Consider the following 24526-nt stretch of genomic DNA (forward strand, 5'->3'; position numbering starts at 1 on the left):
AGTACTACTAATAAATAAATAAGTGGTCAATAATTAAATACTGTCCAAATGTGCAAGGTGAGCAGTATGTATTGCAAGAGTTTATTGTAAGTGTTATCTCCTCCGGGTGGAGTTAAAAAGCCGCATGGCGTGGGGGAGGAATGATTTCCTCAGTCTGTCGGTGGAGCAGGACAGTGACAGCAGCCTGTCACTGAAGCTGCTCCTCTGCCTGGTGGTGGCGCTGTGCAGTGGATGCAGTGGATTGTCCATGATTGACAGGAGCCTGCTCAGCGCCCGTTGCTCTGCCACAGATGTCAGGCTCTCCAGTTGTGTGCCCACAACAGAGCCCGCTTTCCTCACCAGTTTGTCCAGTCGTGAGGCGTCCCTCTTCTTGATGCTGCCTCCCCAGCACACCACCGCATAGAAGAGGGCGCTCGCCACAACAGACTGGTAGAACATCAGCAGCAGTTTTTTGCAGATGTTGAAGGATGCCAGCCTCCTGAGGAAGTACAGTCGGCTCTGTCCTTTCCTGCACAGAGCCTCAGTGTTGGCTGTCCAGTCCAGTCTATCATCCAGCTGCACTCCCAGGTATTTGTAGGTCTGCACCATTTCCACACAGGCACCGTTGATGCTTACGGGCTCCGGGTGAGGCCTGGTCCTCCTGAAGTCCACCACCATTTCTTTTGTCTTGGACGTGTTCAGGTGGAGGTGGTTGGAACCACACCATGCTACGAAGTCCTGGATGAGTTTCCTGTACTCCTCCTCCTGTCCACCGCTGATACATCCCACGATGGCCGTGTCGTCCGCGAACTTCTGCACGTGGCAGGGATGTAACTTAAACCAAATTTCCCCCTGGGAACAAATAAAGGATGATTGATTGATTGATTGATTGATTGAATATTCCAGTTGCCGCAGTGCAGTTACCTTAGCCAGAATATTGACCCGAACCAGAATATGGAGTGCATGTAAACGCAGTCAGTGAGATGGGGTGGTCAAGCCTGTAGAAGAAGTTGTTCCATTCGTTCGCTCTCCCCCCATCCCCCTCGATGGTGGCCCCCTGCCTTGATCTGCAGCCGGTGATGTTCTTCATCCCGTCCCACACCTCCTTCATGCTGTTGTTCTGCATCTTCTGCTCCAACTTCCTTCTGTATTGCTCCTTTGCGTCCCTGAGCTGGACTCTGAGTTCCCGCTGCCCCCGCTTAAGCTCCTGCTGATCACCGCCTCTGAAGGCCTTCTTCTTCTGGTTCAGGAGGCCTTTCATGGGACTCGTTACCCAGGGCTTGTTATTAGCGTAGCAGCGCACCATTCTTACAGGAACAACAACGTCCATACAGAAGTTAATGTAGTTAATGTAGAGATTTTTAAAGGGGCATGCCACTGGATTTCTCTGGAGGACAGCTACCTCCCAAAGCCACTTAAAGCGAGAGAAACAGCGGTAAAATTAATAAAATGAAATAAATAAAAATAAACAATTCCTCTTTTCCTGGTACCTGAGCTCTCAGCTGTGTGGGTTTGGAAAAGGATCCCGTCCGTCCAGCAGCAGTGAGGCTCAGCTGGGAGTCTCTGACATACATACTGCACCTGTTAGGTTGTCTTTATCAGTCAGTCACACTTCAAATATATATAGCACTTTTATACAAATACATGTAACCCACTGTGCTTCACACAGTAAAACTATAAAGCAATACCCAAGCCCCTAAAAAAACAAAAAAAAAAAACAAAAAAAAAACAAAAAGACAATAAAAACATAAATCTGCAACGAGGCAGCAGGATGAAGATCCAAAAGATACGGATGATAAATTCTTTATTTACCGTGGGATAACCCCTTGAGATGCAGCATCTCGTTTCCAAGGGGGTCCCACACACAAGCAAGATAGGATACGGATACGGATCAAACTCAAACTAGCAAAATAAAAGTCATAATAAGATGAGCAAGACCTGAACAGCAAAAAATAAATAAACAAATAAACAAACAAACAGAGGACGTGTATAGAATTAACTGTAACTCAACAACATCGTCATTTTTGCCCATGCAGTTTTGGGTTGAAACCATGACTCAGCATGTTGCCTCAAACCCATGACCCGACCCTGCTGGTCCAGACCGACCCGGCACCGGCGCTCCCTCTCTGACCCGGCACCAAAACCCACAGCCAGATATTCTTGACCCAGGATGTGTTTTTAAAGAGTGCAGGGCGGGGCTGTGGAGCCACGCAGGGCCGAGAGCAAACCTCCACCCGCCGAGTCTCTGACCCTGATGAGCAGTGACCCTGATGAGCAGTGACCCTGATGAGCAGTGGCTCACCTGGTGCAGCTTTGGTCACCTGGTTGGAGGCCCTGCCGCCCTCAGGGCTTCAGGAGGGCGGCTCCTCAGTCGGCTGCCTGCGACTGCACTTCTGCTCCAGCAGGCGGCGCTGCTGCTCCAGCTGTGCACCATCATCCTCTGACCCACATCTGGTTTGTCTTCACTCTGATTCTAATCCTTAATTTTCATTTTTTACTCTGTTGTTTTATAAACTGTGTTTCCTGACATCCTGCTGCTCCCGGCTGATCAGCTGATTCACCCTCTCACCAGTCACTGCTTCACCTTCTACTGAGGCTCCGTTGGGACCTGACAACAGTTCAGCAGGCCAGTATCCCTGTGTGGAGACGGGGAATATACAATGACCTTTTAATATGCTCAGTTTCTTACATCTGTATTTATTGTTGTAATATTTTGTTGTATTAATGCACATATTTAGACTGAATTCACAGACTTTTGATACAACTTTATACACAACGTACATGCTTTTGTTTTGCAAATTTGTAAGCCACATATTTTTATATTTCTTATTTCTTTTCCATTTCTTATCATTTAAGTCTTCTCTTGAGAATTTGAGCAGCTGCAGCTGACCCAGTTTCCCCTCGGAGATCAGAAATACTTCTGACTCTGATTCTGATAATTAAGACTGAGGCAGGCAGCAGCTTTGTTTTTAATTAACTGTGTTTCTTCATTTCTGGCTCAACATTCAAAGTCTTTCCACAGAGTTTCACTGTCATTCTGTTTGTGATCACACACACTAGAAACCAGATGCTCCTGTGTGCGAATGTGTGTATGCAAGTGTGTGTGTGTGTGTGTGTGTGTGTGTGTGTGTGTGAGTGTGTGTGACTGTGACTGTGTCTGTGTCAGACAGTAACTGGGAACCAGTTTGACTAACTGGTGTAAATCTCAGGCTGCTACCAGCCAACACACACGACAGAAAGAGAAACAGAAACAGAGACTGAAAGCTTCTGATAACAAAATCTTGTCCCTCACCCACAGATGACATCATAAATATGTAATGCAACCACGGACGTAATTTTGGGGGGAGACAGGGGGGACATGTCCCCTCCACTTTTTCAAATGGCAGTTTTGGTCCTCAAGCAGTTCAAGCCCACCCGCCCCCCACCCCCGTACTCAAGCCAGTTGTGTCCCCCCCACCCCTGAAATCAAAATTTCATCCATGAATGCAACACACACTCTCTGGACTAAAGTCCTCCCAACACACCGCTTCCCGACACACTGACACCTAGGGTTGCCACCCATCCCGTAAAATACGGAATCGTCCTTTAATTGACAATGAAATTTCAATTAAATTAAATTTGCAATTTGTCCCATATTTTCCTAAATGCCCCATACACGTCACACACACACACATCAACACTGAATAATGAACAAAATAAAACACAGGAAATGTTAAGGGCAGCTAACTTAACCCTCCTATTATGTTTGGGGTCAATTTGACCCCAGCCGATGTTTGTTATGTTTTATTTAAAGGGCTGTTTAGGTCGTCAACAAAGAAACATAAAGTACCTGACACATAAACTTTGATAACAACTTTAGTTAGAATAATTTTGTGGAAGTATAAACTGCTGGGGTCAAACTGAGCCCAAACATAAAAGACGTTAAAAAATGTGATCATAACAGGAGGGTTAGGCCTAATGGTGGCAGGAGCCGCGTAGCGAGGAGCAGCAGACAGACCTCCACCTCCCGTGGCTGCGTCTCTCTGTGGGACTGTCTGCCCGCTCCTGTCACCGGTTGCCTAGTTACTGACGCTGCGCACTGCGGCCACCAGGGCACCCGCGGGTTTTAAAGATGTCTGCTAAACCCGACACTCCACCACGTCCCAAAAAGCAAAAACGTTTGCAAAAGTCCAGACATGAATAGGAAGAGGTGAACCCGTGGCCTGACAGCGTCAGAGGCAACGAGGACAAGGCAAACTGCAAAACGTGTCGGTGAGTGTTTCCTGTGGCTCATGGTGGACTGGCTGACGTGCAGCAACATGCAGGAGGGGGTCAACACAGAATAAACATGAGAACAGACAGGAACCAAACGGCAGAGTCACAGTTTTTCATAGGTGTCACAGCTCCACAGTCCATACGCTGAGGGACATCATCATATGAGCAGCCTGATTTCCTGTGTGGTACGGTGTATGGTATACATGGTGTGGTGTGTTTAGCAGAAGACGTCAGTGCTTATGCCGTGGCCCTGCAGTCAAGGAGCCGAGGTGGGCATCCTTTATTTTAATTTCTGAAAGGTGACAACCCTACAGACACCTGACACACCACTTCCCTACACACCGCCTCCCGCCTCCCGACACACCGCTTCCCTACACACCGCCTCCCAACACACCGCCTCCCGCCTCCCGACACACCGCCTCCCAACACACCGCCTCCCAACACACCGCCTCCCGCCTCCCGCCTCCCGCCTCCTGCCTCCCGCCTCCCTACACAGTTGAAAAATTTTAAACTTGCATCTCGTAAAAATGGGGGGACTTTGACCATTTGACCCCAGCCCCCCGGATTTGCACCTATGCTATTCCAGCAGCACCTGGAACTCAGTGAGCTCTTTAGAACCAGACGCTCTGTCACTGATGTTGGTGAAGGCAGACTGCATGGCTGCTGCTGGAGGCTACACACCTGTGGGGATGGGGCTGAAGGAAACACCTGAAGTCACTGATCAAGAGCTGTGGCCCAATACCTTTTTCCCTATAGTGGTTTTGATATAGTTTATATAGTTATATGGTTTGTATATTTTCTATCTTGTGCATCTATATTTTATTAACTCAGAGCACAGCAGAGAAACCTGCCAGAAAAAGCATTTGCCTGCATGTTGTGCGAGGAGTGCAGCCGTGGATGTGACAAATAAAACCCTCTGTCCCTCTCTCTCTCCGTGTTAATGGGCGGCCCAGGGCCTCCTGCTCAACATACCCAGCATAATGAAAAAGACACTCACACACACACACACACACACACACAGAGGCAGGCATAATTAAAAAGACGTTGCGTTCGGGTGCAGGGATGGTGGCATGTTCATTATAAATACAGGAAGCGTGCAGGAGCGGAGACATTTACATTAACATTAACATTAACATTAACATTAACATTAACATTTATTTTTCCATTTACATTCCTAACACAGGAGCTGCATGGGAGGAGTTTTTAATTAACACAGAATTCATCTTTATCAGTGCAACGTGCGACCTGGGAGCAGCAGCACGTCTGAGGTCTGCTGTGTGTTCAGATGGATGTACACACTGATGAATAATACATCAGTACACTCAGCAACACACACACACACACACACACACAGGAGGGGGTGTCTGTTAGCCAGCAGGTGGCGCTGCATTAGGCTGATTTTGTTTCTGCTGAGTCGCTCCTGAGTTTTTTGTGTTCAGAAAAGGGGAGGGACGCCTGGAGCCTGTTCTTTATTTTTATTTCATGTAACAAAAATGTCGTTTCACTCCCAGTTTCAGTCGTTTTGTTAGTTTTGGGTAACGATACTGAGCAGCAGCTTGTCAGCGTGTAGTCTCCAACAGCAGGAAAAGTCCGGCTTGCTGACTGGATCAATGAGGACCTGAGCCTGAGCTTTGGTCTCGTTAGGGTCACCTGACGGTCGTTAGGGTCACCTGCCGTTTTGTTAGTGTCACCTGACAGTCGTTATGGTGACCTGATGGTTGTTAGAGTCACCTGATGGTCGTTAGAGTCACTTGATGGTCGTTATGGTCACCTGATGGTCGTTAGGGTCACCTGACGGTCGTTAGGGTCACCTGCCGTTTTGTTAGTGTCACCTGACAGTCGTTATGGTCACCTGATGGTCGTTAGAGTCACCTGATGGTCGTTAGAGTCACCTGATGGTCGTTATGGTCACCTGATGGTCGTTAGAGTCACCTGATGGCCATTAGAGTCACCTGATGGTCGTTAGGGTCACCTGATGGTCGTTAGGGTCATGAGAGGTCAAGGGTGCATTGTTGAGCTTCCTGGGTGGGAATGACAAAACACCATTGTAGGTTGAAGAAAGATGGAGAAAAGGCTGGATCTGATTAGATTAGATTAGATTAGATTAGATTAGATTAGATTAGAGTAGAGTAGATTAGATTAGATTAGATTAGATTACAGTAAATTGGATTAGAACTAGATTTGAGTACATTAGAGTAGAGTTGGTCAGATGTGGTTAGATTAGATTACAGTGGATTAGATTAGATTGGTTTACAGTAGAGATTAGAATATATTACAGTAGATTAGGTAGGTCAAACTAAATTAGATTAGATTAAAACAGATTAGACAGTTGACAAGAAATGAAAGTGGATGAAACTTTATTGATGTGATGGGATCATGTTGCAGCAAAAACAGTAAAGCGATCAGAATACACACACACACACACACACACACACACACACACACACACAGACACTCACACACACACACACACACACACAGACACACTCACACACACACAGACACTCTTCCCCCAGGACAGAGCAAACTACAGAGCCGTCCCAGCATGCATCTCTGTGTTCGCCTCACAACACACTCAGCTGGAAACAGGGAAAGAGCATCACTAACAGCGTGTGTGTGTGTGTGTGTGTGTGTGTGTGTGTGGCCATCCCTCTCACTCTCTCCACTGGCCTGGAAGCTGAAGGAAAATTTCTCTCTGACTCTGAAGCTTCTGACAGCTACACACACACACACACACACACACACACACTCACAGACACACACACACACACACACTCACACATTGAAGAAGTGGAACAGCGCTCCTGATCGCCAGTCTTCATTTGATCTGAGATATGAAAATCGAAATCTGAAACTGTTTGAATAATTAAAGCTTTGTAACTTTTTTAATGTTTAATTTTAATTTTTAATTAACAATTTACTAGTGTGTTTTGTAACAAAACAATGTTCTTTATTGTTATTTTGTGCCTTCAGTTTGTGATGTAATGCTCACGTTGCTCAGCTTCCTGGTGTCACGTGAATAACAAACTCAAACTGTTTCATTATCACATTTTATTAAGTCGTCCTCCTGTTGCTGCTCGGTTGGAAAGAGTCTCAACTGAATTAAAAAAGATAATAGGAAAAAAATAGAAAAATGAAATATTTTAAATAGACTTTCATTATCATATAGGTTAAAAGGTATTTAAATACTACCAGAGAGCATTCTTACCAAAACAGAAAGAGGGAAAACAATTCTTCATCTGGCAAAGGAGCAATTTTTGAAAAAATATTTATTTAAAAAAAGTGAATTTCATTCAGGTGTCAAAGAGTTAACAGTAAACAACAGGAAGTCTAAACGTCCAAAATTATGTAGTGATAAATGTCAAGAAATTATTCATAAAGATAAAAAGACAAAAAAAAACATCAAAATCAGAGAGAAAAACATCACAGCTCCTCAGATCTGAGGCCTGTGTGTGTGTGTGTGTGTGTGTGTGTGTGTGTGTGTGTTTATTTAGAAACAGTTGATGTGGTGTGTATAAATAGAAGCAAAGAAACGCTCTGTGTGCGTGTGTGTGTGTGTGTGTGTGTGTGTGTGTGTGTGTGAGAGTGTGAGTGTGTGTGTGTGTGTGTGTGTATGTTAATTATAAGTTATAACTGGTAAGTGCAGAGGGGATGGAGATGCTTGTTTCCGTGGTAACAGGCATATGGAGCTGCATCCCGTTTCTACGCCAACCGTGCAGTCGCTGGGGTGACGGATCCAACCAGAGGCAGAAACAAAACCACAGAAGAAGAAACAGTCACACAGACTTAATGGAGGGACGGACACACACACACACACACACACACACACACACACACACACACACACACACACACACACGGATGATGTCAGCCTGTAAAAGCAGAGTTGTTGGTGACACACCCTGTTAAAACCCACACCACATGGAAAAAACTCACAAACAAATAAAAAACAAAAACAGTTGCTTGACTCTCAGCCAATCAGAGGTCAGGCAGGTGGGACCTCCTCCTCCTTCAGCATGGAGGCTCTTATTGTTGTGATGAAGGACTCACCTTCATCCTCTCCTCCTCCTCTGCAGTCACCTTCCCTCCAGAGAGGAAGGTGTGTCATGTGACCTTCATGTCAGCGACATCATACAGCAGGTTTCTGTTCCAGCTGTCTGATTGGTCAAAAGCCGTGCGCTGTTGACTGTAACATCACTTTATCTGTGTTATTCTGCTGCAAGAGACAAACTAACAGCTGGTCATCTAGCAGCTCCTGCCTCCTGACAGCAGTGGATTTGGTTTGAATCCAGCTTTTGGTTTGGATTATGAGTGAAGAAGAAAACTGTCATCAGATTAGATGAAACTCCTCGTCACGAAGCTCCACTAAGCTGAGCGACAAACTGGAGAAGAAACGAGGAAACACAGACGGAGCCCCAGCCTCCTGACAGCTGGAGAGACGCTGTAACAGATGTAACACTGTAACAGACGTGACATAACAGATGTGATGTAACAGATGTAACATTGTAACAGATGTAACGTTATAACAGATGTGACGTAACAGATGTGACGTAACAGATGTGATGTAACAGATGTGATGTAACAGATGTAACGTTATAACAGATATAACATTGTAACAGATGTGACGTAATAGACGTGACGTTGTAACAGACGTGACACTGTAACAGATGTGACGTAACAGATGTGATGTTGTAACAGATGTGATGTTGTAACAGATGTGACGTTGTAACAGATGTGATGTAACAGACGTGACGTAACAGATGTGACGTTTCCTGACGGCTGTAACCAGACGTCCTCTCTGATTGGTTGCTGTTGCTCAGCAGGTTTTAGTTTGGGGAGCTGGACTTTTTGATGCAGCATCAAAGAAGGTCAGCACAACTTTATTCCAGCGTTTTATAAAAACAAAATGTCGCTGTAAAATCATAACGGTCGTATAAACGCAGCAGAGCAGCGGAGGCCTGTGTGTTGCAGTAAATAACATCATGGCTGTGATGATCTGCAGCCAAACGACAGGCGTGAAGTTAACGGCTAAAACCCTCAGGCCTCCAGTGGACACAACATGTCCCCGTCCTGGACGGAGAGGACAGACGGTCTCACAGTGAAGGAGGCCCTCATGTCACTCTCCTGTCAGCAGCTTCACCTCACACACAGAGCTGTGTTTCACTGCGCACATGCTCAGATCACTGCTCTGCTCAGGAGGCTGCAATCACATTCAAATCAAGTGAGAGATGAAATGATCCACAGCCCTCCTGTCGAAAACAGCTGCTCCGATTTTACAGAGGAGGGTGTTCTGCATCGCAAAAATACAAACGACACAGTTCATTCTGACAGGAGTTATGAATATTCTGTGGCTGTTAGGTGCTTAATTTTTTTTATTTTTTATGGATTAATCACATATTTATTTCTTTTTAAAGATTATTTTTTGGCATTTCTGCTTTATTTGACAGTCACAGTAGAGATAGACAGGAAAGGCAGGGAGAAAGAGGGAATGACGTGAAGCAAAGGACCTGAGGTCGGGTTCGAACCCCGGTCGCTGCGATCGGGACTGAGCCCTGGTACATGGTGCACACACCGGGGCGCCCATTAATCACATATTTATGATGCATAAACTGACTGGTTGGCTTAGCCTCTCGCTGTTTAATGTATTTAGGAGACAATCAGCTGTTGCTCTTCAAGGCGGCACCAAAAAAATGAACTGATGACTGAGTTGACAATACCACCATAAGTCTGGCTCCTCCTCCTTGTTCTACATCAAACACCTGTCACCTGCAGGGGGCGGGGCCGGTGGGCGGGGCTCCGGTGTGAGGGGAGGTGAAGTCGAGGCCCTCCTGCAGACACACTGACGGGATGTAAATAAAAAGCCGACAGTCTGACGTTCTGCTGTGAGCCTCTGTTTGTGTTCGCGGAGCAGAGCGGAGAGGACAGAATGAGGCGGCGTTTGTGGTCAGTTGCTACGGTGACGACCACCACACAGGCCGGTGAACTGTGTGCCGTCCTGTCCCTGCTCGCTGAAAGTTGTAAATAAACACCAACAGTTCCAGTCGACTGGGACGTGGCTGTCAGCCCGGTGGAGCGCCACAGCTCTTTGCTATGGCAACGGTGGACATAAAACATGGCCGCCGCTCAGACCATCCCACTGTGTTGATGTGAAAAGGGAAGGTCCCTCTACTCTCTGAACCTGCGCCCCCGTCCCCGGGCCCCCGGCCTGCTTCATACGTAACACAGACGACTGGAAACTCACATCATCTAATGCTTAAAGGAATATTCCACTATTTTGTGCCAAATCCCCTTTTCCCAACTTCCCCAGACTGAGACCAGATGCTGGACACCATTTCCACCTCTGGACGTCCACTGGTTCACTTCCTGTGGGTAGCATTTCCTGTTAGCTTAGCATAAGGACTTAAAGTCTATGGGAGTCGTTAGCCTGGCTCTGTCAAAGTGAAAAAATAAACCTTCAAGCAGCTCCTGGGATTTAACAAAGGAGACTCAGTTGGTCTGACGAGAAACCAGATGGTGGCGCTGTAACCTCTGAACACGTTTATCTATCTAACTTTTCCTCAAACCACTCTATTTTTTTTTTTTTACAATAGTTTTATTTATTTTATTGTATTTTTTAAGCCTTTCTTCAAACAGGAAGGTCTCTGAGACTGAAATCTGTTTTCCGTGGCAGACGCGGCCGACACGAAGCACCGAGCAGCTCCCAGCACCTGTCAGCCCCGTCACTGCTGAACAGGTAATAACCAGAGATAATGCTCATAACAGATTCTTCTCTCACGTTTCTTCTAATTCAACAAGACATCATTTAAAACTGAATTTCTGACATCTTTAATAAATGCTCATATGAAACTGAAATTTTCAATACATTAATCTAGTATGTGAAAATGCAGGACTGTTGTTATCAATGTTATATAATCCAGTGGTTCTCAAAAGGGGGTCCATGACCCCCCAGGGGTACGTTGGAGTACAGCAGGGGGTAGGTGAAATTTTTAAATATATATATCAGTTATGCATCATTCCTAAAATGATTAGCATATTCTATATTAAATTCAATAAAAAATGTAAATGTAAGTTTGATAAATCTCATTTTATATTCAGTGAACCAAACGCTATTTATAATATGTGCAAATATTAGTTTGTTTTGTTTTTTAAATATGGTCATATGTGTCAAAAGTGTAGCCTACTTGGACATGTGCATGTCTATCTATCTATCTATCTATCTATCTATCTATCTATCTATCTATCTATCTATCTATCTTATAATTTTGTCACTTAATAAATCACAAAGACCCATATTCATATAGGCTATGTTTATATGAATATAATAAACACATTTTGATAAATGTCTTTTTTTATATATATCAGATCTTTCTTGATGGTTTAAAATTTAAACTTTTCACATTTTATTTGAAAGACCTTGAGATTTTTGTTTCATCTCTTCTTTCCATTCAAGCTGACAGATAAAAGCAGAAATAAAAATAAATGTATGAGGATAAAAAACACCTTACAGCTCGCGGATAAAAGAATAAATGGATTTCAACTCAATATGACCACAGATGCGTGCGTGCCATCACTGTGTGTGTGTGTGTGTGTGTGTGTGTGTGTGTGTGTGTGTGTGTGTGTGTGTGAAGACACGCTCCTCCCTGCCCGCGGGGACCGGAAACGTGGCGTTGAATTAATTGACGTGCACGCGCCTCCATCCATCCATCCACCCATCCTGGCCGAGAGCCGAGGCGCTCGTGCCTGCGTTCCGTCGGCCGCGCGCATCCTCATCCCGTGCCCCCCTCCCCCTCCCCCTGGGCTCCCTGCCGACGCGGGCACGCGCGTGCAGGATCCAAGGACAGACAGCGGCTCGCGAGCATCAGGTCATCTGGAAGTCCGCGCGCATCACAAGGAAACAGAACCAACGGCGCTTTCGTTTCCCCTCGGATTAAAATTCAATATTTAAAACAGAAAAAAATCATAGGAACAGAATTAATTTGTTCAGAGGAAAACAACAAACAAGAAGAAGAGAGACGGAATCAACAGGACGAGGCGCGAGCCGGAGCGAACAATGTCACCGGATTCATCGTTAAATTTATGAATCAAAACCAATAAATCAATAAGTGATCAGAGGCGAACAGCTCGAGCGGACCGTCTGATTGGCTCCTGGACGGAGCCCGAACCCGGATCAACAGGACGGGTCCGTGCGTGACGTCACAGCGGCACAAATCACCGTGACGCTCCGTGATTTCCAAATCAGTGACGGTGAATCTGAAATCAACAGGAGACGCGGCGCACGCTCTCATCGCCCGGCTCGGTCAGCGGATCCGGATCAGTGAGTCCCGATAACATCCTCACCTTCATCCTCATCACCTCCATCACGCTCTCACAGCATCATCATCCTCCTCTCACCTTCTCCTTCCTCAGCACCTTCCTCTTCCTCACTTTCCTCCGTGGGTTTCTAAGCGGGGCTCGGGGCCCCCGGGCGGTCCTGAGGGGCCCCCGAGCGGTCCCGAGGGGGGTGATGGTGCAAGTGAGGACCGTTTAGACTCAACTGACAAAAACACAGTGGAGAATTTTTTCAGCAAGAATTTTGATGGATGAGTCCACACGGTTCTCATCACCATCATCGTTGTTGTTGTTGTTGTTGTTGTCATTTTTATTGTCACAATTATTTAAATGACAGGAAATTGTTACAGTCCAAAAAAAAGAGTGACTGTCCTCCTGACTTTCTTCTTCTCTGCCTCCATCAGCTCGTTCCTCTCCCTCTCTCTCTCCATGTTTGTTCAGAGACCTTCATCCTGTCTTCCCCTCCTCTTCCTCCACATTCGTCTTCTTCTTCTTCCTCTCTGTCTTCTTCTTCTCCAGTGGAAGTTCTTGTTGTTGCTATTATTCCTCTTTTCCTGCTGACTGGAGAGGCATGTTCTTCTCCTCTTCTCCAGTGGAACCACATGTCTTTAACTTTCTTCTTCTTGTCCTCTGTTCTTCTTCTTCTTCTTCTTCTTCTTCTTCTTCTTCTGTGGAAGATCTCAGTGTTAACATTATTCCTCTTTTCTTCTTGACTCAAGATATAACCTTCTTCTTCTTTCCTCCATGGAGTTACATGCCTTCAGCTTTCTTCTCCTGCTCCTCCGTGGAGCTTCATGGCATTAACGTCTTCTTCTTCTTCTTCTTCTTCTTCTTCTTCTTCTTCTTCTTCTTCTGAGATTTTGCTTCCACAGAGCCACAGGGAGGCTGGAAGAGTTCAAAAAAACAGTGGTGTTACAAAAACATTCTGTGCAATATAACAAATGTGGGAGAATTAAAATACAAAACAAAAACAAAAAAACTGCCTAATCTACATATAGCATAGCTATTAGCTTAACCTGTGTTTATTTATGTACCATAAGTGTCTTGTAAAGAAGAAATTGTAAATCAAAAAAAACTTCTTCTTCTTCTCCTCCGTGGATCTTCATGTCTTTACCTCTCTCCTCCTCCTCAGTGGAGCTGCGTGGCGTGCTGCTGCTGGCCGTGCTGCAGTGCTGCTCGGTGGCGAGGTGCGGCTGCGAGCCGCGGCTGGTGAACATCGGCGCCGTGCTGAGTCAGCGGCGCTACGAGCAGGTGTTCAAGGAGGCGGTGAGCCAGGCCAACGCTCTGTACGGCCGCGACAAGTTCAAGATGAACGCCATCTCCGTCACGCATAAACCCAACGCCATCCAGATGGCCCTGTCCGTCTGCGAGGACCTGATCTCCAACCAGGTGCACACACACACACACACACACACACACACACACACACACACACACACACAGCTGGTGTTTGTCAGTCTGATGTCCTTGAGGAGGTCAGCAGCAGTTCCACATGTATTTCTACCCCCAACATGATATAAAATGTCATTTAGAAACAGTAAATAAAATAAAATAAAACCCTGCCTGCGTTGCTGTTGCCCAGTGCTGCTAAACTCTGAATTTACCAAAGTTTGAGGAGTTAAAGAGCGTTAAAATGTGGCCTGCCGCTACGACAGCTCGTGTGTTTTCAGCTGTAATGCAGCTCTGTGTGGAAGGAGCTGCCAGCGAGCAGAGTCAGCAGAGTCTCTCCACTCAGTGAGAAGAAGCTGAGACAGAAGACAAAGTGGAGGAAACGTGCGGAGCTGAGACGGGGAGCGACACCATCACCTGGCGCTGAGTTTAGATCCCGTGGCTTCACGTGTCCCGTGTCGCTCCTCATCACCTGCCGGCACCCAAAGCTCAACGAAATGTGAAAATTACAAAAAATAATCTCATTCCTGTTCAGCGGAGGCTCTGTTACGGCGGTAGGGGACGGTTTCACTCAGAGTTCAGGTGTAACTACACACCTGAGCGCCATTAAAGCCCCACACCAGAGATTTTAAAGGTTGGGCTCATTTACTACAATCCTCCACATTTTCCACGTCAACCAACTGTTTATCAATAAAGATTTCACAGCTCAGAGTCAGACTGTGAGTTTGTGGTTGAAGCAGCCGCCTCATAATGTTCTGCTCAACATTCAGAAACCACACAGCTGATGATTGGCTGTGGACAGCAAAACGTTTCCCCGCTTAGGGACTATTTTCCCTGGCGGAGGAGGAGGAGGAGGAGGAGGAGGAGGAGGAGGAGGAGGGAGCGTTTCAGTGTGAAAAAGTCCTGAAAAGCCAACAGTGCTGCTGCTTTTAGGAAAACTCATGTGGAGGACTTTATTGGGCTGATGGAAAACTGGAGTGAAGAAAGTGTGAAGGCTCTGAAAGTTCATGTTCATATCAGAGTGGAATGAATGGAGGAAAGGGAGGAGGAGTGATGTGGCAGCTCTGAAAGCCCACTGCTCGCTCTGGGAGGAGAGCAGAGGAACGTGAAGGAGAGGAAACCCTGAACCTGCAGAAGCTCTTCAAGCTCCTCCCGGCTCACCTGACAGGCTCACCTGACAGGCTCACCCCACAGGCCCGGCTGCAGCTTCATGGCCGCTGTAACAAAAATGCATGTCTGTGAACTTGATTCACTAAACTGAATCCCAGCCGGTATTAAAGCGCTCCTAAAAGTCCTAATGCAGCTCAGCTTCATCCTGTCTACCTGTCTGTCTGTCTGTCTGTCTGTCTGTCTGTCTGTCTGTCTGTCTGTCTGTCTGTCTGTCTGCCTGTCTGTCTGTCTGTCTGCCTGCCTGTCTGCCTGTCTGTCTGTCTGTCTGTCTGTCTGCCTGTCTGTCTGCCTGTCTGTCTGTCTGTCTGTCTGCCTGCCTGTCTGTCTGTCTGTCTGCCTGTCTGCCTGCCTGCCTGCCTGCCTGCCTGTCTGTCTGTCTGTCTGCCTGCCTGCCTGTCTGTCTGTCTGTCTGCCTGTCTGTCTGTCTGCCTGTCTGTCTGTCTGCCTGCCTGTCTGTCTGCCTGCCTGCCTGTCTGTCTGTCTGTCTGCCTGCCTGCCTGTCTGTCTGTCTGTCTGTCTGCCTGCCTGTCTGTCTGTCCTAACGAGGCGTCCGGCTCGTTAAGACGCCCTTCACTGAGCTCAGACACTTGGAGACGATGTAACAGCTGTTGCAGGACAGACAGGAGGGTGGCGAGAGAAATTAAAAGAAGAAGAAGAAGAAGAAGAGGCTGGTGATGTAATGTCAGCCAAACTGCATCGGAGCGAGCCGGGACGCCTTCCATCTCTTTTCACAGGGATCATATTTTCCATATGCACCGCCTTCAGCTCAGCACCAGCCAATATGTTCCCAGTCCAAAGGCCTTTTATTTATCTCATCTCAGACGGAGGAGGCAGAGCACACGTGATGTTCTGGCCGTCAGCGTACATACAGACCATATGAAGGTCTCTGCTGCGTCTCCGTGGCCGTTTGCTCGTCTTCCTCTCTCTGATGTTTGTCAGCGGATCGTCTCAGTCGTGTTGAATTATTGTTGTTTTTGTCTTTTCTATCACGTTAAAGTCTTTCTTTTGTTTTGTTTTGTTTTTTACTTTGACTTTGGCGTGTGTTGTAAGTCAGGAGCTCCTTGAAAACGAGAGGGTTCCTCTCAGGGGGTTCATGCTGATGAAGAAACATCATCATCATCATCATCATCATCATCATCATCATCATCTGTTGGGGGCAGAACTCAAAAAAGGTCAGAAAAAAATCTTGTGTAGTCGCACCGTGAGAAGGATCTTTAATAGATTCAGTTCCTTAATACTGGAGCTGTGTGTTTACACAGTTCACAGAACAAATTAGGCTGACAGGCCGAGAAGACACACACACACACACACACACACACACACACACACACACACAGGAGTGAAAACATTATCTCCTGGTGGAGATAATAATAGTAACTTTATTTTTATAGTCGCTTTAAAAAGGTTCAGGAGTCGACTCAGAGCTTTGACAGCAAACAGAAGAATCATCCAGCAGAACAACAACAGGAAGACAAACGAGAGCCAGACAAAGGTTTGGAGAACTTCAAATAATAAAAAAAAAACAGCAGAGAGAAGACAGAGGGACGATGAAAGATAAAGAGAAAAAAACAAGAGAAACTGTAAATATAAAGAAATACAATTAAACAAGTAAAAGCAATAAAAAGGGCGACATCACGTGACAAACAGGTTTGAGAAGGTCAGTGGCTCTGAGGGGCTTTTATACTGAAAGATCCCTCCAGTCGTTCAGTGAGCCTCTGAAAATAATAATAATTACCAAGATTACAGATTTTTCTCCCCATGAAATCATCCCTCAGTGCCTCTAAATCTCAACCTCATTAAAAATGCACAGACATATGAATATGCAAATAGGCCCCGCCCACTTCAGGTCATTAAAACCATTGTGTAATTAAAACTCCACAAACCATCAGATCACTTGAGAGAAGGTCCTCAGACAGACACAGAGACTGAAGACATTTTCATTTGACTTTATTTCACTTCCATAAACACAGTTTGGTTTTTTGTAAAGCCTCGTTTGCATTTTTTATTCCACAGAAGGAAAATGTTTTTTTTTTTTTTTCGCTCCCTGACATGAAAAACCTCGAGGTGAGAGAGTGAAACTAAACCAGAACTGGCAGTCAAAACGAGCTCTGATTGGTCGGTTTCTGTGGCGGCGTGACCACACGGGCTTCATCTCCTCATTTTGATTTGATATTGATTTTGTTATGAATTTGTTGCAGAGCGTCTTCAGGAGCGCTGTCTCCTGATTGGTCGAGGCAGGCCGCGCAGGGGAAGCTTCGACCTGTAGGTTTGTCTCGTGTTAAAATGTTAAACTGAAATTTAAAGGAGATTCAGACGCGGGTTTGACCTCTGACCTCTGATCTCTGAGCTCGACGCACAGGAGCCCGCCTTCTTCTTCTTCTTCTTCTTCTTCTTCTTCTTCTTCTTCTTCTTCTACTGGAGAAACGTTTCCTGTGCAGGAGCCTCCACCAGCGGAGGGCCTCCTTTGTCGAGGAAATGAGGCCAACATGGCGTCGCTGTGTCAGACAGCTGCTGTGTTAGAGAGAGAGAGACAGACAGAGAGAGACAGAGAGAGAGACAGAGAGAGAGAGAGACAGAGAGAGAGAGAGAGAGAGAGAGAGAGACAGACAGAGAGAGAGAGAGAGAGAGAGAGAGCATCAGTGAGAGATGGACAGCAGATTAACGTCCCTCTCTGTGTGGAGGATTACAGCGGTGATGATGTGAAGGCAGGAGAGAGAGAGAGCAGTGTGACTGTGCACATGCATAATGCACACACACACACACACACACACACACACACACACACACACACACACACACACAGACAAAAGGTTGCAACAAGCGTTTCCTCCAGGCTCTGTGAGGCTCAACATGAACACACACTGTTACACACATGACTTCACTGTGTGTGTGTGTGTGTGTGTGTGTGTGTGTGTGTGTGTATGTGTGTGCGTGCGTGTGGTTGTTTGGTTGGAAGAGATACATCAAAGAGGCTGCAGTTGATCCAGATTTTCCCTCAGCACTGAACCGGACTGGTTTATACTGGTTTAATTAGACTGGTTTATACTGGTTTATGCTGGTTTTAATTTTTAATTCTTTTATGTTTTTTTATGCTTTTTAATGCTTTTATGTTTTTATGTAAATTTGCCCTGTACCTTTTTCTACTGGTTTCTACTGGTTCAAGCTGCTTTCCATTCATTTACATTGGGTAGATCTGGTTAGATCCGGTGAGATCTGGTTTCAGTGCAGCACCGCTTCACTCTGAACATCTCAGTTTCAGTTTCAGTAATCATGAGAGGTTTCACATGATAATCCTGCACTGTGTGTGTGTGTGTGTGTGTGTGTGGTAGCATATGTGTTTACATGTTTACTTGTTAATACAATAACATGCATCACTACCAGCTGTGTGTATGAGACTAGACAGCCCAATGACGCTAATCTAGCCCAGCTGTGTGTGTGTGTGTGTGTGTGTGTGTGTGTGTGTGTGTGTGGCAGCTGCTCGTTACAGACAGATGGACAAATCAGGAAAATGAACATTTCATTAACTCGTTAACAGAAAGCGCTCCGGCCACCAACTGTGTTTAATCTTTAACGAGGAAAAGAGAACGAGGAGAACACACACACACACACACACACACTCACACACACACACACACACACACTCACACACACACACACACACACACAAAGGAGTCAGCTGAGAAATCAATAGCGTGCCAAAGGTCAGTGTTGACCTTTGACACCGGGGTCAAAGGTCAGTGTTTGAGTCATGGAAACACACCTGCTGTCGATGACATCACAAGGCGACAGCCAATAGGACGCCCCTGTGTTGGTTCCTCTCCTTCACGTTCCTCTGCTCTCCTCCCAGAGCGAGCAGTGGGCTTTCAGAGCTGCCACATCACTCCTCCTCCCTTTCCTCCATTCATTCCACTACGATATGAACATGAACTTTCAGAGCCTTCACACTTTCTTCACTCCAGTTTTCCATCAGCCCAATAAAGTCCTCCACATGAGTTTTCCTAAAAGCAGCAGCACTGTTGGCTTTTCAGGACTTTTTCACACTGAAACGCTCCCTCCTCCTCCTCCTCCTCCTCCTCCTCCTCCGCCAGGGAAAATAGTCCCTAAGCAGGAAGACGTTTTGCTTTCCACAGCCAATCATCAGCTGTGTGGTTTCTGAATGTTGAGCAGAACATTATAAGGCGGCTGCTTCAAACACAAACTCACAGTCTGACTCTGAGCTGTGAAATCTGTAGCTTCTGCAGGATTTGATAAACGTATCCTGAACATAAATGAGATTATTTTTTGTAATTTTCCCGTTTTGCTGAGCTTTGGGTGCCGTCTGCTCCATGTCGCGCCTCCTCTTCGATGATCAGTTTGCTCACAACATCACAAACAGCCGCCAGCCGCCCGGACCTGAACGCCCCTCAGGCCACATTCAGCCGGAGGAAGAAATAAAATATCTGGCAAGCAAAGACCCACTGACCTCTGACCTCTGACTCTGACTCCAGAAAGAGCCGGAGCTGCTGTCCAGATGTGCCCTGCTCTGAGGGCGTTCCCGGTGGTGTGTTCGGGGGACGTCTGACAACAGAACACTGCGGTCATTTTCCACGGACTAACCAGCAGGGCCGGTTCTAGACAGGCATATATGAGGGGGCAGACAGAAATGTCAAGGGGGCACATGGTGGCGGCCAGTAGTCAAGTTGTAAAAAAAAAAAATCAGGGGGGATGGTCATTTTTTTTCACTTGATGAAAAGTGAGGATGGCAGTTTTACAGGGTGAGTTTTGACCGTTTTTATTTCAGGGGGGATGACATCCCCCCCCCTCAACTTGAGGACTGGTGGGGGTGGGATGGGGGGAGGGGGGGTTCTGGATAAATGTTTTCGTCATGGAATTGGATTGCATTTTGTCAGGCCTCTACCCTCACACCTGTCCAACTTGGGTGCCCCACCACAATAAGGTGGCAATGCCTCAGGAGGAAAACTGAAAAATAAAACAATAAAAAAATCAAATAAAATATTCCTCGTCCAGATTACAACAACTAACGACATGACATTTAACTTAACTGGATGGCTTACATTATCAAATATATTCAAACCCAACAATAACACTGCTCACTATTGCCAATATTAACAAAACTAAAAAGGGTTTAGTTTAGTTTAGTTTAGTTTATTCGCTAGTTTTTAAAAGACACAGAGAATGTCTTAAAAAGAAAGGCAAAAACTAACCAGGATAACACAGAAAAATCAGTGACTTATTTCCATTGTGGTCCTTTTAAAAGGATAAAGGAGGAAAATAGGTTAGAGGAATACATTGAGACAAACATGGCACAGACATTTCAGCATAGCACAAGGCAAAAGCACTTGCCAGGTAGGACATAATAATTCAGCAAAGTGACACAGACAATATACAATAAGACCAGCATAAAGCTAAGGTCACAATGATGCAACAAACAAAGTAGACAATAAAATGAATAAGGAACGAGCACACAGGACATTACAAAAATTGGACAAGGCACACAAAACAAATACACAAGCATCCTATTCATCCTGCACTGTTTGCATGGTTAGAGAGGAAGACCACTGAGGAGTTCATTCCTAATCCTCATCTTAAAAATGGCTGGACTCTGAACTTCTTTAGTAGAGAGAAGGAGTTTATTCCACTCCACAGCACCACTGTACCTGAAAGAGAGTGCTCCAACCTTTGTCCTGTGCCTGTAGAGGGATACATTACCTAGGCTACCTCTAGTGTTGTGTCCGTGGTCAAGTCTCGTAAAGTAATTATTAAAATATTTGGGGGCTCTGTTGTTGAGGATTTTGTGGGCCATGGTAAGCTGCAGCTGCTTCACCCTGTCTTCCACTGGTAACTAGTGGAGCTGAATAAACTGAGCCTTTCCTATATGACTTCTGTGATTAAGGCCAAGGACTACTCTAATTAGTTTGTTCTGTGCTATCTGCATTTTTAGTTTCAGGGCTTTAGTAAGGTTCCAATACCAGGAGGTGATGGCGTAATCAAAGTGGCACTGGACTAAACAGGAGGCTAAAATCTTTAGGCATTCTTTGTTTTGCAGTGCTGCCTTCCTGGCCAGGAACCTAATTCTAGCGTTTACCGTAGCGTAAGTATTTAACTGAAGGCTGGGATGTAATTGTTATGCCTCCAGTGGTAATAATAAGTTTGTCCTCCCTGCTCAATCTAATCCTTGAGCCTAGTAATAGTGCCTCAGTCTTACCTAAATGTAGCGACAACCTGTTTTCTGACAGCCAAGTCTTCACTCGGTCTAGGTTTTCAGCTCATTTTTCCTGGATAACCTCCTTATCTTCATGTGATACAAGGATGGCAGAGTCATCGGCGTATAAAAATAAGGAGTTAGAGCAGGCGGCCTTCATGTCATTGATATATAATAAAAAGAGCAGAGGCCCCAGCACACTGCCCTGAGGAACGCCGCAGGATATGGGCATTGCCTGAGACAGGACTCCGCCTACATCAACTCGCTGGTCTCTCCCAGTCAGATATGACCTCATCCACCTGATCGCTAAACCATCTAGTCCAAAGGCCTTCATCTTTGACAGCAAAATATTGTGGTCGACAGTGTCAAAAGCTTTTTGGAGATCTAACAAAACAAGGCCGCACATTTTTCCTTGGTCGATCTCCATCTTAATAAAATCTGTAATATACAGAAGACACATGTCGGTTGAACAAGACTTCCTAAAACCTGACTGCATATCATAAAATAAATTGTTGCTGCATATGTAATCATAAAGTTGATCGTGTACTACTCTTTCAAAGACCTTGGAGATCACACTTGTGAATGGAGACAGGTCTGTAGTTGCTCGGGTCTGTTTTACATCCCTTTTTATAGATTGGCCTTACTTTTGCATGTTTGAAGTCTGTGGGCACTTTTCCTAGCTCAAGGGAGAGGTTAATTATGTGAGTGATGTGTGGGGCAATAACGACAGAGGCATCGCTAAGAAACCTCGCACCTATGCCATCTAACCCAGTAGCCTTGGTTGTGTTAAGCTCACTTAGCATCTTCTCTACATACTCAACTGTGACCTTCTTAAGTAAAAAAGCTCCTTCCTTAGCGCCCAGGTTCCTGTAATATTCAGGGACAAATTCCTCTCCATACTCCCCTGTTCTGTGAGGTAGTTTAGACACTAAGTCGCTGGCTATGGAAGTGAAAAAGGTGTTAAAAACCAGTCCAACTTTGCTTTTATCAAACTCTATACCCTTTTCAGTTTGGAGCCCTAAATTTGCCTCCTTGGCCTTGGATTTACCACCGCAGCCCAGGTCTTTTAGTGTTTTCCATAATTTCGAGGGATTATTGCTATTCTCCTTAATTAATTCAGAGTAGTATTTCTGCTTGCTTTTCCTGATCATTTCCTGCGCCTCGTTCCTACATTTTTTAAAATGCTCATAGTCTTCTGGGTCCTGGGATTTTCTGAATTTAACCAGTGCTGAATCTCTTTCCATCATTTCCCTAATAGGATGGTCAAACCAGGGATGGCTACACTGTTTAATTCTAGTTTGTTTATGGGGGGCAACTGTGTCTACAACCTTAAGGAGTAAACCTTTAAAACAGTCCCAAGCCACATCCACGTCACATGCATTTGTTACCTTAGACCAGTCCAGATTTTTCAACATAGCCCTAAAGGCATCTGCAGAGTAATTCTTAAGTGATCTAACACGAATGGCTTTGTGAGCAAAAAAAGACACTTTCGGTCTTTTCCTGGTACAGTGGATGAGGTAGTGATCGCTAATTCCATATTGTATAACCCCACTCTGTGCAATGTTTGGCTCATCAGAGACCAAGATCAAATCAATGGTAGTTTGGGACTTAAGGCATACACGGGTAGGTTCTTTAATTATTTGCATCAGTCCCAGGGTCTTGCAAAAGTTATTGTAGGCTTTATACGTACTGCAGCTTACATCAGTGACATCAGTATTAAAATCTCCTAATAAGATACATTCTCTCCTGGTTCCTGTGTTCTTGTTAAGAAAAGCTTCAAGACTATCATAAAATGAATTAAGATTGGGGGGTCGATAGCACACCCCCACGAGCACAGTCTTCGTCTTGGGGACATAAATGTCAAGCAGTAAAACTTCTATATCGTCGTCATTGTCAACATCAGATTTGACACTGTAATTAATGTGCAAGCGAACAAAGACACAAACCCCTCCCCCGTTACGATTCCGGTCCTGCTGACATTAGTAAAAAAAAAAAAAAAAAAAAACAATTCATTTTCATTTCATTTCACCTTTATTTATTCAGGGAGGGCCAATTGAGAGCAAGCTCTCATTTCCAATGGCGCCCTGATTACAGCACAAAACAATTCAATACACATTACAATACAATCAATAATAATATGCACTCAACAAGCACATAGTAAAATCAACAAACACATGAACATTCAGAAATCATGAAGTCAGCAAGAATGTATTTGAAGTGATTAAAAGGAATCAGAGAATCCAACTGAAGCTGAGACAGCAGATTATTCCATTTAAAAGGAGCGAAATAACTAAAGGCACTCTTTCCTACCTCCATTTTAATTGCTGGGATATTAAGAGCTAGTGAGTTTTGTGCACGGGTGGGGTAGTTAAAAGACCTGAAGCTCAGTAGGCTTGTTAAGTAGAGAGGAAGTTTCTTAAGTAATGCCTTATAAATAAACAATATACAGTGTTGCTCCCTTCTCAAAGCCAGAGAAGTCCAACCTACATTCTGGTAAAGAAGGCAGTGATGGGTCATGAACCCATCACCAGTAATAAATCTAATAGCAGAATGATAAATTGTGTCAAGTGGTTTAAGAACAGAGGGAGAAGCATGCATGTAAATAAAATCACCATAGTCTAAAACTGATAAAAATGTAGCAATTACTATCTGCTTCCTACAGTGCTGAGGAAGACATGATTTATTTCTATAAAAGAATGCCAGTAAAGGTTTCAGCTTTTTTAAAAGCTCTGCAACATGTAAATTAAAAGACAATTTGTCATCGATCCAAATACCCAAATACTTATAACAAGAGACCCTTTCCAAGGGAGTCCCATCTGCTGTGGCAAGGGTAAACTTATTTAAGTCAACAGTACGTTTTTTTGTAAAAATCATGTACTTTGACTTTCCTGGATTTAGGACCAATTTAAGATTAGACAGAGTTCTTTGTATAATGCAAAAATCATCTTGAAGATTATGTAGAGCTAATTCAACAGATGGAGCAAAAGAATATATGATTGAGTCGTCAGCATATAAATGAATTGAGCTATTCGTGATACCACAATTAAAATCATTGATATAAATAGAAAAAAGCAGAGGTCCTAAAACCGAACCCTGCGGTACCCCTTTGTATATATTTAAAAATTCTGATATGAAACCATCACCAATCACAGCTTGGGATCGATCAGATAAATAATTCTCGACCCATTTACAAGAGCTGTAATC

At 45.0% G+C, this 24526-nt stretch overlaps 1 protein-coding gene across 1 annotated transcript in view; it reads left to right on the forward strand.

The window, feature by feature from the left end:
• The first annotated feature begins 2265 nt into the window (after positions 1 to 2265).
• Positions 2266 to 24526, forward strand: part of LOC115365029 (glutamate receptor ionotropic, NMDA 1-like) — a 74993-nt gene continuing 52732 nt past the window's right edge. Inside the window, exons 1-4 of the mRNA XM_030059741.1 lie at positions 2266 to 2433; positions 10904 to 10966; positions 12640 to 12745; positions 13694 to 13950. Coding sequence (XP_029915601.1) covers positions 2266 to 2433; positions 10904 to 10966; positions 12640 to 12745; positions 13694 to 13950 — 594 coding nt within the window. The remainder of the gene's footprint in view (positions 2434 to 10903; positions 10967 to 12639; positions 12746 to 13693; positions 13951 to 24526) is intronic.

This window comes from Myripristis murdjan, chromosome 9 (genome assembly GCF_902150065.1).
Source record: "Myripristis murdjan chromosome 9, fMyrMur1.1, whole genome shotgun sequence".
Lineage (NCBI taxonomy): Eukaryota > Metazoa > Chordata > Actinopteri > Holocentriformes > Holocentridae > Myripristis > Myripristis murdjan.